Source organism: Pomacea canaliculata, linkage group LG2, assembly GCF_003073045.1.
Source record: "Pomacea canaliculata isolate SZHN2017 linkage group LG2, ASM307304v1, whole genome shotgun sequence".
Lineage (NCBI taxonomy): Eukaryota > Metazoa > Mollusca > Gastropoda > Architaenioglossa > Ampullariidae > Pomacea > Pomacea canaliculata.
Genome location: NC_037591.1, coordinates 3,830,468 through 3,849,349, shown reverse-complemented (window position 1 = coordinate 3,849,349; position 18,882 = coordinate 3,830,468). Strand labels below are relative to the sequence as shown.

Here is an 18,882-nt window from a genome sequence, read left to right as displayed (position 1 = left end):
GTGTCATAGGTCATAAGTCGAGGACTAGCTCTACATTGTAACCAAAGGAAGAAGGACCAGACACATGCCTTTGTTGTTTGTTGTCTTATATTTGGAGCGAAGCATATTTGACGGTGTTAAATACAAAATCGAATTGAGACAAATGTATACAGTTCAAATGTTTGTGATCCCTTGGTAAAATTACCTTAATTAATTAATTAATCATATGTTATATAAAGATACTAGCATTTTACTCATGTGTATAGAAAAATTTAAAACGAAGACTGACTGAAATTCTAAGTCAGTGTACGACAGGTCGTAAGTTGATAACTAACTTTAACACTAATTTCTTTCCTGTCTTTGTCTATAAATAGATGCAAAGATGATTTAGCGCTTAAAATCTTATTATACCTTTAGCACACTTGTTAAGCTGTTTATCATGGTATTAGCATGAAATCAGTCTTACCTTTAGGTGTATCCAGGTGTTCTGCGTTTTGGCGGGTGGGAGAGGGTTAGTGTGTCAGACTTTCTGCTGGAAGCAAGGGTGGAGTATGGAGCATGCTCTGTGCAATGGCCAGTAGACGGAGAAATACCCCAGTAGTAGTTTTGATGGCAGAAGTGGCGGATATCCTACTATTAATGGCTGTCTTCGAACTTGGGAATTTCTGTAGTTGCTATTCTGGTGTAGTTTAGTCGTGACGAGGCAGCACTTCTTCCTTATGGACTTGTAATTTAACCATTTTGTTAACAGGTGTCTGTATCGCTTGTCATCCTAACAAAGCAGCTTTTGTTGGCCTGTTGACGATGTTGCCTTTTGCTTGCTCGTCTGAGACGGTCACGTGACATTAAACAGCCAATAGCGTTGCAGAGCATCAAAATTGAACAAAGGAGGACGCACAAGAAAATAGACGGACAGTTTCGATTTACAAGACACAAAGTGTGTAGGATGTGCATAGTTTACACACAGCACACACGTATACGAGAAATCATGTGATTGGCTACTGCTGTGTTTAGACGACAGTGACATGGGTAGACTTAGTGCTGAGGCTGAGTAAACAAAGGATACTTCCTGTCCTAAGATAAAGACGTTGTTGTTGTTGTTGTTGTTGTTGTTGTTGTTGTTGTTGTTGTTCCTGCTGCTATTATTTTTTTTCGAAAGAATGAATAAAGTGTGGTGAAGCTATGTACTTATTAAATAGAGAATAAAACAAATAACAGCTGGAAATCGAAAAAAAACTTATAGGAACTCAAAACTATTATTACACGTTTATTCTCCAATTTTTTTTTTTGGATACAGTGATATTTTTGTGTTACAGAAACATGTGGATCAAAGCATCTCTATTAGCAGTAATTTTATTTAGGCTAAAACTGTATTTGTTATTACATAATAATTTAATCATATACAAACTTTTAACCCAGTCTAGCCAAGCAAGACTACTTGTGAAGATCATCGGCGTTTACTACTACTAACCATACTTCACATTATCTCAGTCCTGCTTAGTAGTTTAGACAAGGAAGGAAAGAGGAAGAAGGACATGAACACAGACACAAGCACTCCACACATAACAAGACTAGTGTATTGTAGCCTCAAAGTGTATTGTAGCCTCCATCTCTTGTTGCTTACAAACATTCGAGTTCACTCCAATCATTATCGCACTTTCTATTTGCGGGACAGCACGCTGCCTACAGATGACTGAGTGGAGCTAACAGCTCCTGTAATCAACTTCTGTGTCACGTGGGATAGAAGAACTTTTGGAGAAACAGTTATAGTGTTTCAACCAATCAGATGCAGCATCCAGGTTGGGCTACACGTGGATGACTTAGTCATCTGGACAGAAATGACAGGAACACGATAATAAGAACTTGCAGCGTAGATAGGAATGTGGTTAAAGGTTTATTCACAAATCGTTATAATTCTTCATTTCATTAACATTTTAATTAGTAAATATCTGAATCACGTGATTTTGGAGAGTCGAAAACAGATTAACAATACGCGAGCTCTAACACATACACACACACGAGCATTGAAAAACAGCAGCACTAACATCACACATGACGACCAGGACGTCGACTATACTGATGATTGATGATAATGATTGATGAGGATGAATGATTGATGATGGTGATGGATGAAGATGATGGATGAAGTGTATGGGTTGATGAATTGATGGTGGATTGACGATGGATTGACGATGGATTGACTGATGATGATGATGATGATGATGATGATGATGATGATGATGATGATGATGATGATGATGATGATGATGATGATGATGAAAAAAAGCAAAAACCAAAGAAATAGAGCGAAGGAAGAGGAGGATGTGGGGTAGAGGAGGTTTACCAGGTCCTGTGAAGTGTTTGTCACTAGAGGCCGCTGGACAAATGGGACATCGTCCTTGACTGCTGCACTTGTTGCAGACCGCTTGTGTTTACATGTCAAAAATGTGAACTGAGACTGAGAACCGTGCAAATACCACACTTAACCCATAAGAAACTTTCTCTTTTGTTAGGCGATGCCGATGGCGACACAAGGCGAAAGAGATCTGGGTCCACTGCATGAGATGTGTCCTTGCATCTGACAAGGTGTTGGCTGAAAACCAGAATTAAATTTGGTAAATGTCAGCATTTTATGTTATTTTGCAATTAAAATTATTAATGATCAAAATACTAAACAGTTCCTGACACAGAACACCTCATATTGTTTAGTCACCTAACATTTGAATAAATTAGACATGCTTAAATGCTAGCTTTAATCTCATTAGCATACATACAGTTAATGTTTCTGGTTAAGACACGGCATACCAATTTTGTTTAATATGAGATATACTTCCAATGAAATTTGCGGTTTTTGTTTGTCTACGAAAGATAATATGACAACATGAAATATCTTGTCAGCTTTTCTAAATCTGTTTCACTATTTCAAACTCTGATCGGTTCTGTTTGAGAGATAAAGAGAAGCCACGTACTTGTGTTTCATAAACCTTTTTACGCTCTCGCGAAGTTCAAAGAGACCAAACTGAAAGGGATCGAATCCCTTCTTGCTTTTTGTATCCACGTAGGCTCCCTTACTGATGAGCATGCAACCAATGGCCACACGCGCGTGGTACTCTCGTCTTGTTGATTCGCTCTGAACATCAGTCAACACATGAAGACAAAGTAACAGAAATATGAAAACGAGGGACATGAATCTTACTTATTACGAAGCTTTTTTATGACAGGACTAGACTGTCACATACCTGCTTGTATTCTGCGACAACTGTATAAATAATGTATATCAATTCTGAAATTCAGATATGTAATGAATACTCAAAACATCATTCTAAACATACGAGAACAGAACAACTAACAGGTCCCTTCTATGTCTCTGTATCTGTACAAGGTTGTACGCGGGGATACGATGACAGGGTGGAGGGCGTGACTGATGAAAGATACTAGAGTCCAACAAAAGGAAATACATACTCCACACACACAACGAGTCAGAAAGTTGCATACATTACCCGATATTGAGCTTCAACAATAAAGAAAGGACAAACCGGTAGAAAGTAAAGACATAACAGTGTAGTGTAATGGTGATGAATAAACTGTCCTTGCAAAGCTCGGAAAATTATTACCTGCAAGTCCACTTCGGCCTTCGACCAATAACTAACAGCCAGGTGTAGGGGACTGTTGCCACGACAATCTTGGTGATTGATATCTGCTCCTGTAAACACACACACGAAGAATATTAAAAGTCCATGACATGAATCCCTTGAGGACCATAATCACCAGGCACACAAGTTAAGACTCATATCTATTGGCGTATATACGAGAAGCATACACACATAAATAGAGACAAAATATAATTTCACTCACCAAGCTCCATCAAGGCCTCTGCAGCTTTGAAGTTCGCTTTGGCGCATGTGTAGTGGAGAGGTGTTTGGCTTAAACGCTCATCGTTACGCAGGTTGATGTCGGCCTTTCCCTGTCATCAATGCCATATTCATAAAACCACAAATGGTTCCAACAAATGCAGATTTGTACCTGAAAGCGACTTGGTTCATGTTTTCTCTCTTTACGACAGTCTTTGCAATGATATGAGTGCCTCTTAAGTATCCCTTGGTCCAGTGATTTTGTTTGTATTTCAGTGACATATACGAGTTTATATTATTTTTTGGTGTATCATTGGTGCTCTCCCTGGGTTTTATTAATAATAATAATAATTTATTTAGTACTTTACCCCACCATCAAAAGCTAGCTCAAAGCGTTTGAAAAAAATATAAACATACAGACAAAATAATAATAATGATCTTCAAAATATGTAATGTCTTTTTAATTAGTATAGCTACTCATGTTTAAAGAAGGTAAATGTCCATCACCGTAGACGCGGTCATTTAGCACAGTTATACTAGAAACTATCACTGTCTAGCCTCCTCATCGTATGTTAATCTGTGTGCATGTCTGTGTATTGACGACAGTGTGTCGTGTGGCAGAAGGTAAGCGTGTCTACCTAGTCATCTGCAAAAACAATACAAATCTTAACAAATCTCCTATATAAAAATAAAAGACTTGTTTTCGTGATGTTTTCTTTTGACTGCCTGGGGAAAGGTGTATGTTTTGTTTTCAAGATTACAGCTTGTCTAAACTATTGTGCTCACATCGATAACTAGTAACCGTATGACGTCAGCATGTCCGCTCATTGCCGCCAGGTGTAAAGCGGTTTCTTCTTTGTAGTGCAAGTCGTCCACTCCATTCGCATCCAGCGCAAGGATCTTCTTTACTGTCCTACAGTAACACACATTATAAGTCACAGAAACGAAAATTTCGTTTACAACACACCTTTTTTAGTTCTTTTCTTTATCACCACCCTTAAAAATAAGTATATTGCAAAAAAATCTCTTTTAATGAAAAGCTTTAGGACAGTTCAGTGAAGTAAATATTTCAACACACACATTCACATAATACACAAAAATCCCCATAACATACGCATTTCCACATGATACACACATATTTTGACAGAAAACACACACAATCCACAAAACACATACACAAGTTCTCCACCATCACAGAACTTTTTCGTTTTCTACCGCACAGGCAACAAGTAATGACAAAATATTTATCATCTAAGAACAAGCTTGAAAATGAAGGAACAAACAGCTGGTGCAAATCTGTTCTTTGCAGCCAACTGTCTGAACTAGACCTTGAACATCCATCTTTGCTGGCCAGGTGGAGGGCGGTGTAGTCTAGTCTGTTCTTCGCCCTGACGTCGATACCTTTGACCTCCAGAAGAGCCTCCATCGCCCGGTGGTTCTTTCGTTGAACCGCATTGTGGAGCGGGGTGTCGAGATGCTTGTCCTGTTCGGAAAACAATGTTGGTCATGATGATGTCAGTGGTGAAGATGGTCATTTATAAAAAGTTTATCTACCTTGATTATAGACAATTAATCCACAATACTAATCCATCCTGGACATAGATTTTACACTAACCTATTCTGATATTGAATGTTAGAGTGATTCAGTTATGATTGAGACACCAGAATAATGTTTTCTCATCTACGACATGTGGGTTGGTTTTATTTATTCTAAGATGCAGTTGGGATCCATTTTATCTTAGACATAACTGGGGATCCAGAACGAATGTGCTTGCGGTGTCTGATGTGGTATGGTCATTCCAGAGCAGAAGCATCGGCAGCTGAGGCTGAACTACGAGGTGCAAATTGAGACAAACGCTGACCCTGGCATTGACGTCAGCTCCACGTGCCGCCAGTACACCGATGACGTTGGGCAGGTCGTAGGTAGCGGCTATGTGCATGTAGCTCCGATCCAAGCCATCGACCACCCGAACGTCCGCACCCCGCTCTATCAGTAAGATACAGATGTTCTCTTCCTTGCGGTTACTGCCATAGAAAAATTGGGAAAATTAAAAAAAAAAAGTTTTATTTTCATGTCTGACTGACTGATTGATTGATCGAATAAATGATTGAATGAATGAATGGTGATCAGGCAAAACTGTTTGTTGTTGTAAAGGCTTACGCTTCAAGGGCAGCCCCTAGAGGGCTCCTGTACAGTCCAAATATTCTGCTGACATTAGCCCCGAGGTTAAGAAGCAGCTTCACGATCTTCAAGTGCCCGTATGTACATGCCGCCATTAAAGGTGACATGCGGTTCCACGCTGACTCCAGCTGAAGGTAAGAAATTTTAACGGGACAGTTACATATGTAGATAAATAGATAGATTTGACAAACATGTCTAACACCTAACGACCTTGTTGTGCTCTATGTTAAATGTTAAATAACAAAAACAAAACAACAACAAATTTAAATCCCACGCGCGCGCGCGCACACACACACATGAAAATACGTACACTCGCACACAAGGACTGAAAGAATATATTTATATATATTAGTACCACTGTTGTGGAGCAATCTGATACAGGGCATTGTTGGGGTAACGGGTTAGCAAAACTGTCAAAGAAATAAATATTCAGTTTTGTTGCTTACTAGTTCTCTGTTTGCTCGACATAACCTCGACACTGTGACGCGGTCTCCAGTTTCTATGGCAACAAACAAACTGTGTATCAGACCTCTGGAACCAGTAACGATGCAGACTCTTCTTTCGTATTATTTCTTCTTCTTTAGTGCGCGGGATAAAGTTTTACTATCCTCGTCTGCACACAGAGGAAAAAAATACATGGGCTGTAATGTTCCTTCATCTACTTTTCTCGATCATTTTGGTTTTTTTTTGAAGCTATCAGTGCACCGAAAAGGTAAATACTTATATCCTAAAACCTGGAAAATCTTTTGGTGGAGCCTTTCTTTACAGGAAAGTGCATTTAAGCTTTTGACAAAGTTTAGAAAAGTTGTTTGTAAAAATAACATGAAGCCAATACTTTCGGGGGTAACTTTGGAAAATTGTTTCAACACTAGTTGGTTGTACACGATTTGCAGAAAATGTTACAAAAGACTTCCATCTGATGTGTTTACTTTATTTTCTTACCTTTAGCTATGTATTCGCTCCCACATAAAAGAACAACACTGACAGGAAATAGTTTAGTATCTCTGCCGCTTGTACCACAGTTGTGTGAGTCCTGTGGTGCACCGTGTGCCGGCAGACAACACGCCTTGGTGTACGTGTAGCAGAACTCAGAATTTCCGAAGCTGATCGCTACAACTCCTTTTTCGTCCAGCTTGATCACTCTGCCAACCTGTCCTACAGTCTGCAAAACAAAATGACTGAAACTTATTTTAAAACACTTTGCAGGGTTATTAATTGGTTTTGAACTAGCTTTAGGTTCTGCTCGATGCGTTTTGACGAGAGTTACAAACATTTGGTTTGTAGGTAATCGAAGACTACAGCTTCAGATTGTATAACGATTTTTTTTAAAGCAGTCATTTTTCTCGATGGTTGTTTTAAAATGTATACAGTTCGCCGTCCTTACGTTTGTCATCTCGTCCTTCCAGCCCACCCGTCTGTTGAGAATCTTGACCTGGTCCTTGTCAGGTCGGATCCTAACAAGCTGACCTTCCCTCACCTGGATTACCTGTGCAAAGACTCAAATTCTGCTGAAGATTATAACGGTATATGTTTTACATATCATACATAAAAGCTTGTATTATATATTTATGGAAGTCGACAACCACTATTGTTGCACGTCTATTTGTTGTAAGAATTGTACTTTCCTGTAAATATAATTAAACGAGACTCTGTCCATTATAGTAGTATATATTAGAGAAGTTTAAGGCTTCTTCTTGATACCTTCACCAAAGCTTTGGGATTGAATCGGTACTGTCCCATTGGTATGAAGTTCACATACACTGATCCTCCTTTTGACACTCGGACAACCTCGCCTGTCACACCAATGGCCTTTAAACGAAATTTAAAATAGTATAGAACATTTGGCTGTCCAAAATCACACATTTTCTTAGTTTTCTTGAAATCAAAATTGCACTAAATAACATTTAAATGTCGATTTATTATTACTAACGTCTACAACATATTTTAAACTTAAAACTTGAAATGTTTTTGTAATTCTTGGAACAATAACGAGTACTTTGAATTCGTATGTTGAAGGTTTGACTATCTAAACTTCGCTAACTTCAACTTCAACTGACTGTATTGCAGTGCACGGGAAGCACATTGTCGGGAAAACCTAGCATCACATTTCGTTTTCACAGCGAAGGTCCGGCAAAGAGAACTTACTTCTTTCATTCTCTGGGTGCAGCCTCCGAAGTTTTTTCTGCAAGTCGACCAGCTCATCCTCCCCAACCGCCACAGCGACGCTGTCTCCAACTTTGACGGACATCTCTTCCTCCTCGTTATCTTCATCGCTGCTGACAATGGCATGAGCATTGAAGTCCTGGCAGGCATTGACCGGATGTTGCGCAGTCTGTTTAGTGTCTTTGCCTATAATTGACAGTGCCTCGGAACGCCCTGTGAATACTGTTGTCGTTGCTGCTGGTGGTGATGATGGGGTTTTTACCGACAAGTTGAAATCTCTAACGTCTGCACATTAAAAACACAACAGGATTTACATCAATACTAAATCTACTTCATTCCTAATTGTTACTTATTACTCCTGTTAACACTTATAACATTCTTTAAATATATAATTTTATGGAAAATAATGTCAGTGGCTGAATGATCAATAACGGCAAAATATTAAGATGATAAACCGTTTGTATTACTAGGTATGACGGAGGACTAACATGCCAATCCTTCGACCCTCCACCAAATAATAGATATCTGGCAGTCGTAACATGACAACCATAATGTGTTACAACAGTCAATTCGCTGTGATCATCGCTCTTAGAAGCTAGTGGAGCTGTTGATACCCATAATTACAAAGCCTCTTACCTAACAAAGGGAGGTGATCCCTGTAGTAACTCGGCCCAACTTCCTCTTCAACGCACAAGAGGTCCACGTGACCCTTGTAGCCCAGGCGGTAGCCGTTGGTGGCGCCGTTGGGCCATCGAACACGAAGAATGTTTCTGCAGGAGTCTGGAGCTTTCTCGAACCCTTCCACCTCGCCCTTTGACCCCAGGCCGCCATCTTGTTCGACCCCAGATCCAGTCCTTTCCCCGCACAACTTTTGCACCAGGAAACATCCCGATGGACCGAATGTTGACACTGGTTTTTCGACTTTTTACAGGAACTGTGAACAAAATATAGAAAGGAATTCAACGAAAATTTTTGTAACTTGTAACTGTCTGCATGTCACCTGTTTACCTCCCTTCAGCCAGGGCCGCAAGCCTCCTAAATAAAGTCTGAAGCTGAAGAAAAGTCTGATGGACATATCTCTCTCATGCAGACATTTACTATCTCTTTCTCCCTCCTCCCTCGTGCACATACTTTCTCTTCTTCAAGCTCCCCCCTTTCCGAGCCACGCACACACTTGTTGAGACTCACCCACAGCTGCCTGGCGTGTCCACCCGTGAAAATCGGTGATGGAGCTGGTGGTGGTCCTGTGAGTAGCATGCCGGACACAGGGTACAGTCCTACAGTCCACACACCGCCATAACATACCGGCAACGTTCACCTCGTCACACACACTGCACGTGCTGCCTGGGTGACACACACCTGTCACAGCCTCCAGTCAGTAGGAGCTTGCACTTCGCTTTGCCTTTGTTTTTGTTGTTTTGTTGTTGTTTTTGTTTGTTTGTTTTGTTTTGTGGTTTTTTTTTTTTTGCTTTGCTCGGTTTTTTTGTGTTTTTTTTAGATTTAGTTTAGCGTTAGTTTTATGTCAATTAATTTTGTTTAGGGTTGCTTTTATTTTACTTATTTATTTATTTATTTTTTGCCAAAACAAAGACAAGCACTCTGTAGCTAGTCTCCTTCCATCTGTGCTGCATGTTCCATTATTACTCCTATTATCTTCGTGGTTTAAACTAAAAGTTGAAACATTAAAATGAAATTAAAAGTATATTGCAAAATATTTCTGATTGTTGATATTGTTCTTTACGAATTTAAATAGGGCCAGAGGAAAATGTATTTATCCTTTCCCATCCGATGGAAATGCCTGGTCATTAACATGAAAGGATTTACAGATGAAAAGGGTGGGCAGATGACTGCTAAAGGACTTTGGTCAGGAAGTGAGATGTCGATGTTTTCAGTGACTACAGCCACTACTCACCCACTGGCGCTGTGTCGAAGATCCTGAGGTCGAGTTTGCCGTCACGCCCTGCTCTGCACGTTCTCTCTACACCTGTGTCCCACAGCACGCGCACCGAGTACTCACCCAGCACCTCCATCACCGTCCCCACGTGCGCCTCCCCTCCGTCACTGTCTCCCCTCCCAGTCAGGACCCCGCACCACGCGCATGCCCACAACAGTCGTCATGGTAACAATGGCGGAGGTCTCAGTGATGGTAGACCATGAAGCTTACTGAAATAAGTCAATAAGATTTACACAATGTTTTGTGAATTGTTTAACAAGTAAATATTCCATGAACTCGCTGACATACGACTGTTAGGGTCATGAGACTGTTCTTATCACTTTTTACATCAGAACAACATCATCCACAAGCAAGATTATTTTAGTGTCAATATTTCACACAGTCACAACTGAAAAATATCCCTTTGAGGATCTCATCGATGTCCACATCACATGACAGCCTCCTTATCCCCTCAGACAAACATAACAGGATGTGACATCGTGTGTACAGGTGTGTCATGTGATTTTTACCTTCAATTTTTACAAGAAGAAAGCATCTTGCTCTAAGTCTGTTTAATGAGTGTACGGATACAATATTCTAGTTTATTGTTTGTTTTTCATTTTCTTTAAATTTAAGTAATAATAGGAAAACCTTATAAATGGAGCTGTCTTACCTTTGAAGTAGAAGTATCTCAAACACACACAATGAAGGCAAATAGCAAATGCGAATCACGGATGGTTGATTGCTCACATGATCACACACATCTCTATTTTTGTCTCGGGAAAAGTAGTTTTTCAATGAATGTTTAGTCTCACAAGTCGTCACTTCAAGTTCCGGATGTGGTGAGGTTCGTGTTTCTCTCAAGCAGGAAAAAATAAAGAAGACGTGTAGTGTGCGATGTTACCAACTGACATCGTGAAGTCTTCCGTGACAGGACTCACCTGACTTCATCAGTTACCTGTGTGGTGGCTGTGTCTGAGTGTAATGTGTGTAACACTTGAAATGCGGCAAGCTGTGCTCTTGGTGATATTCAAAAGCAGATACAGAAGTATTAAAATGAGTAAGACTGTCAGACTTTTAGTTATACCTGTCGAGGGTTCTCATACTCTTTTATCCATCATGAACATAGCAGAAGTTTAATGCTCGGTTGCTGAGTAGAGTGCACTCCATTGATTGTGTTAACATCTTCATTGGAGATTTTCATCAAACTACTTTATTAGTGTCATGGTGTACTTATATAAATCTGTTACATTAATACTCGATAAACAATGATGACATTATCAATGTTCTGGTGTCTCCAGTGTCATGTATCCAGTAATTATAACCATCAAAGGCAAACAGTGGCATAATTTATTAAATGTTACCATCATCAGCATCAATGTAAATATAAGGAAAGATTAGACTTTCAATAACATAAATTCGATTGCACAACAATTGACAGCAAGCACTAGTACAGGTAACAGGTCTTTCAGCACCAGCCAGGTGTCCAGGTGTTGTCATATTTTTCAGGATTGGAGTTTGGATCGCCGCTGGGAAAGTTGGGTGGTACATACTTCTTCTTGTACTCAGCCATACGAGCCTGCAGCTGCTGTACCACGTCTGGCAGGGCTGAGGCCAGGTCCACATGCTCTGTGGGATCCTCTACAGTACAAACATTGTACAAATCATCAGCAGAACCAAGCGGAAGTCCAAAGAACTATACAGTCTCGACACAATGTTTGTGCTACTTGCATAATTATCTTAATTATTACATGTTAAAGCAACATTTGAAAGAGTGGCAAACACTCTTTACTTCCTCTGTTTCTTCTGTTATTAACATAAGTTGAAGTCTGAATGTTGAATACTGAGATCTGAAAGTTCCTGTCAACACGTGTATGTTACTATTTTACTGATGTGATGTAAAGTAGTTGATGCTGGCATCCAAACACACCTCTGACATTGTACAGACGAACTTCCTCCTGAGCTCTGGCCAGGAGAGTGAGTCCTGTTGTGGGATGGCCATGGTCAGACCACTCAAGTCACTGGTGTTCATGGTGTCCACCTTGCTGACTGTTTCGTTTGGAAAATACCAACCACTGTACAGGCCTGGGAAGCCAACAATCAGCTTGTAATCGCCTTGCCTTCAACAGAAAGAGAAACTAGAAAGTTCTTTCTTCGTTCCTTTCATTTCTCAAGCTCGGATAATTAATTACTAATTCCATCTTGTACTTTTTACTAAACACAGTGAACTAAGGACACTACTTGTATCGTTGATATTCTTATCATAATCACTACTGTGCTCTAGCCAGAAAATAAATTGTATGTATCAAAATATATCTCATTGATGTCAGGTGTGACCTATGAAATACATACGGGTGGAAGAATATATATATATATTTTTTTCCACATTAGTTAATTTATTGATACAAGTCATACACACATCGATAAAGACACCAGGATGTTGAAAGGTGTTTATAGTCTAATAGTCAATAGGTTGTGTACCTGATTGCAGCATGGCCTTCTAAAGGTATAAACATATCGTCCAGATTGTAGATAAACTCTGTTCTGGGCGATGGGGTGTAATTGCTGATAGCATCCCATATGTTCATACCATCAATATCTCCGTCTGAAATATTTAAGACTACAATATTAAGGTGATAAAAGGTCACTGGCGAGGTGATTCTTGACTGCCATTGAGCAAGAATATTAAATAGAAAGAAAGAAATGAATGAACTGATTTACAAATTACAATGACAAGGCTTTTTTTTCCTTTTACAGTTAAAGCCCGTAGGTTTAGGTGCTGCAGTTAACACATTCTGAAATGTTCTATCTTGTGTGTTGTTCATTTTGTCTCCACCATACTTTATAGTCAAACCTTTGATTTCTCCGCCTGCAGCGGCCACAATAGTCGGCATCCAGTCCACAGCGTGTATAAGACTGAAACATTTACAATAATTTGAGTGCACGGGAAAATCCATCTGTTAGTTTTGTTTCTGAATCATGAGACTTGAAATGCGTGATGACTGCGTCTATTCGAGGAACAAAAGTGAAGACAAGGACAGACCTACCCGTCATACTCAGCACCCGTCACTTTCAAGCCAGGACCCTTTATCAAGGCAACAGCTCGGGTGCCACCCTCCCACACAGTAAACTTTCCCCCACGCAACGGGTAGTTGTTGCCCTCCATACTGTATCCACCCACCATTCTGTAACATTAGACATGAGAACATCCATCACATCCTGCAACTCATCTTTGCTATTCATAGCAATTTATTCTCAATTGCTATAGAAAATCAGCGAATATAATCCAATTACCAAACAAGGGAAATTTTAATCTTAATATGGTATCTGTTATATTATTTATTTGGCAGTCAAAGGACGGGGACTCACATCCGCCGTGAGGACGAAGAGCGTGTCATTGTACATGCCACGTGCTGTCAGGTAGGAAGTCAGATTCCCAATCACATCATCCATTGCGGTGACCATCCCTGTACACACCACATGGTCATCACTGCAGTTAACTTAATTATTGCACAATAATCTAGTTAGTAATCAATTGTTTTGATAGTTTAGTAAACACGACGACAATAGTAAACACTAGGTTGTAAAAGCGATTGTTACAACTCCGGGGTATAATTTGAAAACTTTTAGACTGTGTTGTGAAGGCAGACAACAGTGAATATTCATGTAAAAAGCTCATTGTCATCATTAAAATGTAGAAATACATTATAACTGAACCTTACCTGATGAGTAATGAACGTTTTTTAAAATTTTAACGAAAATTAAAAATTTGACAACAGTATTATTATTAATAAAAGCAGCACAGCAAGGGGCGAATAAATATTTGTCAGATGGAAATAAAATCCAAAGATACATACAAGCATTTCTATATTATGAATCAAAAATTCCTATGAAAACTGCTTGTGAGAGAAATTTCACAGTGTGTTCTAAAGCAGACAATGGAGTGTAGAACAGCAGTAATCAAATCTCAGAATGTTTAATAAGTAAAATTTAAATTTATACCAGAGAAAACTCTTCTGTCTTCATTGTCTATATTAGGGTACATGTTGTAGTACTCTTTCGGAACCTGCAAAATAAAGAAAAAGAGAAGGATGAGCATCAGCACCCACAGACTGGAGTTGGTAGTAACAGTGGCAATTAGAGAAAAGTGTCGGGTTCGCAAGTGTCACTGCTCACTCACAAAAAAATTACTTCTTTGTTACTTTGTGTTTCCTTGTTGGTGAAATACAAGTTTTAAATAAACAGATCATGATATTGTTATATTTTTGTGTTCGTGTACCTCGAGGGGAGCGTGCACTGACTGTAGTGGCAGGTACAGGAACAGCGGCTGAGCGGGGTTGTGTCGGGAAACGATCTCTCGAACTCGTTCTTGGAACACAAACTGAAACAGAAATAGAGACCCTCTGTCAGCAGTGGGTTCGTCTTTCTCTTCGCCAAGGGAATCGCTATTTAAAAGGAAAGTTTCGTTTTTCTTAACAGTGGCACATGACACTGGGACACTGGTCACGTGGGGCAATGGTTGACAACGTGAGAAACGTCTTCTTTTTGTCTTTATAGTTTGTTTTATTTGAAAATTTCTGTGTGAAGTTTCATAGTTTGTGAGCGACAAATCCACATTTAGATGCTACTACCATGTTAACTTAAATGTCTATGTAACACATCTTGCAGCAAGTCAATGTGAGGACGTAACGTAAGTGTGGACGTGAAGACGTACCGTCGAGTACGTTCCGTTCTGCTTTGTGCTGCGTGTAGTGTTGTCATGGAAATCGTAGTAACCTTCTGAGAAACAAAAAACGACAGATCCTTTGTACATGACGATGAATATATTAGAATTGACGACAAGACATACCTGCCTATCTTCTATGTGTTCACTTTGACAGGTGTGACTAACATGTCACTGACTTGTACCCAAACATGTACACCTCCCACTTGTACTTCTCTCTCTCACTAAACAGTGATATCAGGCGCTTTTAAACACCAGAATATTCATAAATTATGTTGAACATATATATATATATAAAGATCATATTCAAACATAAGATGTATTTGGCAGGTGTTGGGTGCAAGGCACGTTCGCTAATAGAAAGTCCACATACGAAATACTCGGTCATAGTAGTCCTCCTGAGCGTTGTAGTAGCCAAGGAAAGAGTCAAAGCCCCGAAACGTTGGCGTGCAGTTCCAGTTGCAGAAACCAAGGTGCCACCTGGTATTGTCGTTAGTTGTGGTAAAAACAACACAAAGAAAAAGATCAAACATGATAATCAGCATCAGGTGGAGGCTGTTGGTAGGGTCAGTGTGTGTTGGTGGGTAAGAATGTGTTATTGGGGTGAGTACTTTCTTGAGGTTGGAGTTAATAACATGCGTGGATCTGTCCACTTCTCGCTCCCACTTGACATTTTTCCTCCCCACCTCCGTCCTTCTCTTTTTCTCTTTTCCTGTATTCTTTGTCGTTTCGTCCTAAGTATGTTTAACCTTCTGTTTTACGGTTTAGCAACTCTATTGTAACCATCCGTCATGTAAACATGCATCAAACTATGCTGTTATTTTCTAGTAAATAAAAATTGAACATCTAAATGTTCACACGTGAGAAACTACTCACTTTCCCACCATGTGAGTGGCATAGCCCAGTTTTTTCATCTCCCTCGGCAGGAAAGTGGAGACATTCAAAGGAGCGCACACGGGCTGAGCTGGGAGGATGACGAGGTGCTACACAGAGAACCACACCTGTATATTTGTATTGTACTTTCAATATTTGTTGTCTTTTTGTCTTTTTGTCTGTTGTCTTTTTTAAGCACTAACTAACTGGTATTTGTCTTCTTTGTCTCCACAAGGGATCTCTCCTAAATTAAAATAAAATAAAACATATTCATACATTCAAAATAAACCACACACTCATGTCTCTGAATGCCTTTGTGTGTGTGCGTGTGTAAACATTTTTTAATACTATTTTCAGTGAACTGCTTCAAGACAATATGAAGATATTTTCGGACGTTTACAGTGTGGAAGAGAGGATGCATAAATGCTCCTGATACCTGATATGTACAAAAGGATTGGTTCTTAAAGATTACAAGAAGTAAAGGTTCTCACCTGGAGACCTGTCCTGTAGGGAAAGTAGCCAGTCATGAAAGATGACCGAGACCTGCAATAATGAAAGTCAAGTTTCAGTCATAATTAGATACAAGTTTCACACGATGTTTACCTGCTAGTCAGCTCCCTTAAAGTTATTAATGTCACAAATAGCTATGTATACACTTGTCTAAAATGAACGACTGAAGGAAGCGGCCATAACAAGGTCATGAGGTTAGATTGGATTTGATTTACTGTTGTCTACATATACATAGGTGAGAACTTACTGGCTTTGTTAACCGACTTTCCACTTATTTGCTTAATTCATTTTGTTGCTACAGCAGTAAAGATGATCGTCTTCTGTTGTGTAATAAGATTGTCATGTCGCCCTATCAACATTCTCCTCATCCTCACTGACCCTTGTGTCTGACGATTATTAGAACTGCTTTGTTCCTTGTCGCTTTGTTTACATCACCAAAACTGCTGATTTCTCCATTTTTTTTATGGTAGGATAGGCTTAACAAGGATACTCTCTCACTGACACCGAGATTGCAGTCGTTCTTTTGACATTAAGTATACCACTCGAGACTTCACTAAGCGAAGGGAAGAAGAGAAACCAAGAAAGATAGTGTGAAGATAGTTGTGGGTTATAAAATAGAAGAAACATAATGCCTAAACAGGGATGTTATAACTGTTGTTATATGCGGTGTTTTTCTGTACTTTCAAAGGTATTGCTCACATAGTCGATAGTGAGAAACTTACGGAGAGCAGAGTGGCTGAACATAGGATTGTCTCAGGATGAGACCCTCCCTGGCCAGTCGGTCCACATTGGGGGAGATGATGTCTGGGTTGTTGAAGCCGATGTCGTTCCATCCTATAAACAAACCACACGTTACCTCTGGCAATGAGGATTAATCGACTAATTGAGATATAACTTTTGCCACTGCTCATCCTGATTGCAACATTTGCACTTCAAAAGTACGTTATTATTGTAAATAAACTGGTAAAGGAATTATACTTACCGAGATCGTCTATGACAATGAAAACGATGTGTGGCTGTTTACTGACCGCAAAGGACACTGCCAGGAGCAGTAACCCGAGGTGCAGTGGTCTAGGATACATTGTGGATTTCAGACTTGCACCTAAGCACTGTGACAACAGGATGGACAAGCTTACCTGTTTACACAGGATTAACAAGTTACCCAGTTACAATAATACCTTCAGGATACGGATACATTATTTTCACAGCCAAATAAAAAACATCTTTCAGCTCCTGTCATCTGATAAAGTCTTCGCCTCTTGCTTTTAACTTCAGCTGACAGCTTGTTCACAATATCTAAATATTATCAACAGGTCGAGGTTAATAGAACCAAAACTAGAACAGTTTTTTTTTTTTTATCTAGACAAACCATTCGACCGACACATTAGTAGGATGGTTGGGGGGAGGATAAGGTGGAGTTTGTGTTTTACACAGAGGCAGCGCTTGACGGGATATCGTGGCAAAGACCTGTAAGCAATATTTAGGGCGGACAGATTGCATTTATCAACCTCTTACCTTGTGTCTCAGGGCCGATCGCTTGACAGATAAATTGTTCATTTCTTTCTTAACGACAGAAGCATTTATACGGTGAGTGTATGCATCCTCTTAGGACAAGTGTTCTCAAGTACAGACATTAAGGCTCACGTGCACTCACTCATTGTAAAACCTCTACTCACATTAGAAGTAGTGTTTCATTTATAAAAAATGTTTGTCTTTATCAGAAACGGAATGAATAACTTTATAAAGATCTTCTATATTTCAATAATCACAATATATAAAGCAGAGAAATAAAGTCAACCAACCAGCCAGTTATTCATCCAGTCATGTAGCAAGTGTCAGTGGCGTGTTACATAGCACGTAGCGAACTGAGCGCAGCGAGCGGTCCCTGTGCAACGCAGCGTTCGCCGGAAGACAGAGAGTCAAGATGGCGGACATGAGGCGAGGTTTGAATGCAGGCTTTGTTTCCGGAAGTTACACCCCGAAGTTGCAAGTTGTCGTATGAATATCGAGCTTGCGGACACCTGTCCACAAATACTCGTGACTTTGCTTGTTAACTCTCCTAGTTCTGTGAATATACAAAATTCCTAAACTCATCAACGCTTGTTGTTATTTCGAACTTGTGCTATTGAGTACACACACCGAAAATAGTCCGCATTTGTCGGAAACTGTATCTCGTTGCATGACAATAATATTCCATAACGTTGACGTGAAGTATGACAGTGATGCACAAGTTTTTTTTCTTTGTATAACTGCCTAGAGGTGTGATATTTTAAAATGCAGGTAGCTGTGCCGTCAAACTCTCCTGTCAGCTGAGCTCGGCCTCCATTGACAGTCGAAAGATCGTTGAAGTTCAGTTGCACGAGGGCTTGTCATCCACAAACGGAAGATGTGATCTACCTTCCATGCGCCGCCCATTAAGTAAACATCCCAAACAGCCAGTAACATGAGTCAGACTGGTGCAGTGTTGACCTGGTGCTTGTCAACAAAGCAACCGTTGGTGGATGTTTGGGTGTGACGTCACCATGGTGTTAAAGCGTTACAGATCATTTACTGACGCATTGTGGCTCCATAGTGGACACACACACATGCACACACACGTACACACACACACACACGTACACACATACACACACATACACACACCCTGTACCCACTGTCCATGGCGTTG

At 39.9% G+C, this 18,882-nt stretch overlaps 3 protein-coding genes and 1 long non-coding RNA gene across 4 annotated transcripts; all 4 read right to left on the bottom strand.

Moving 5' to 3' along the window:
* Nucleotides 1–1,088: 1,088 nt before the first annotated feature.
* On the bottom strand, nt 1,089–3,683 carry LOC112557828. Its single transcript, XR_003098003.1, has 4 exons — nt 3,594–3,683; nt 2,949–3,109; nt 2,324–2,572; nt 1,089–1,807 (listed from the first exon to the last, which is right to left on the bottom strand). It is a non-coding gene; the product is annotated as an uncharacterized LOC112557828 (long non-coding RNA).
* A 1,135-nt stretch (nt 3,684–4,818) lies between these two features.
* On the bottom strand, nt 4,819–6,129 carry LOC112557594 (ankyrin repeat domain-containing protein 2-like). The gene is made up of 4 exons (XM_025227552.1): nt 5,992–6,129; nt 5,693–5,855; nt 5,145–5,313; nt 4,819–4,826 (listed from the first exon to the last, which is right to left on the bottom strand). Exons 1-4 carry the CDS (start codon nt 6,117–6,119, stop codon nt 4,819–4,821), a joined length of 468 nt encoding a protein of 155 aa, XP_025083337.1. The 5' UTR covers nt 6,120–6,129.
* A 335-nt stretch (nt 6,130–6,464) lies between these two features.
* LOC112557884 (E3 ubiquitin-protein ligase MIB2-like) lies at nt 6,465–8,405 on the bottom strand. Its single transcript, XM_025227980.1, has 5 exons — nt 8,158–8,405; nt 7,714–7,821; nt 7,397–7,498; nt 6,955–7,174; nt 6,465–6,625 (listed from the first exon to the last, which is right to left on the bottom strand). The coding sequence occupies exons 1-5, from the start codon at nt 8,323–8,325 to the stop codon at nt 6,579–6,581; spliced, it is 645 nt and encodes a 214-aa protein (XP_025083765.1). The 5' UTR covers nt 8,326–8,405; the 3' UTR covers nt 6,465–6,578.
* A 3,041-nt stretch (nt 8,406–11,446) lies between these two features.
* Nucleotides 11,447–17,437, bottom strand: LOC112558224 (arylsulfatase B-like). Its single transcript, XM_025228558.1, is given in 15 exon segments — nt 11,447–11,749; nt 12,039–12,228; nt 12,590–12,713; nt 12,963–13,024; nt 13,156–13,286; nt 13,288–13,293; nt 13,478–13,575; nt 14,111–14,174; nt 14,388–14,489; nt 14,823–14,887; nt 15,205–15,311; nt 15,708–15,814; nt 16,196–16,247; nt 16,937–17,048; nt 17,197–17,437. Coding segments are annotated over 15 exon segments (1,608 nt in total). The 5' UTR covers nt 17,297–17,437; the 3' UTR covers nt 11,447–11,461.
* Between the last annotated feature and the right edge of the window lie 1,445 nt (nt 17,438–18,882).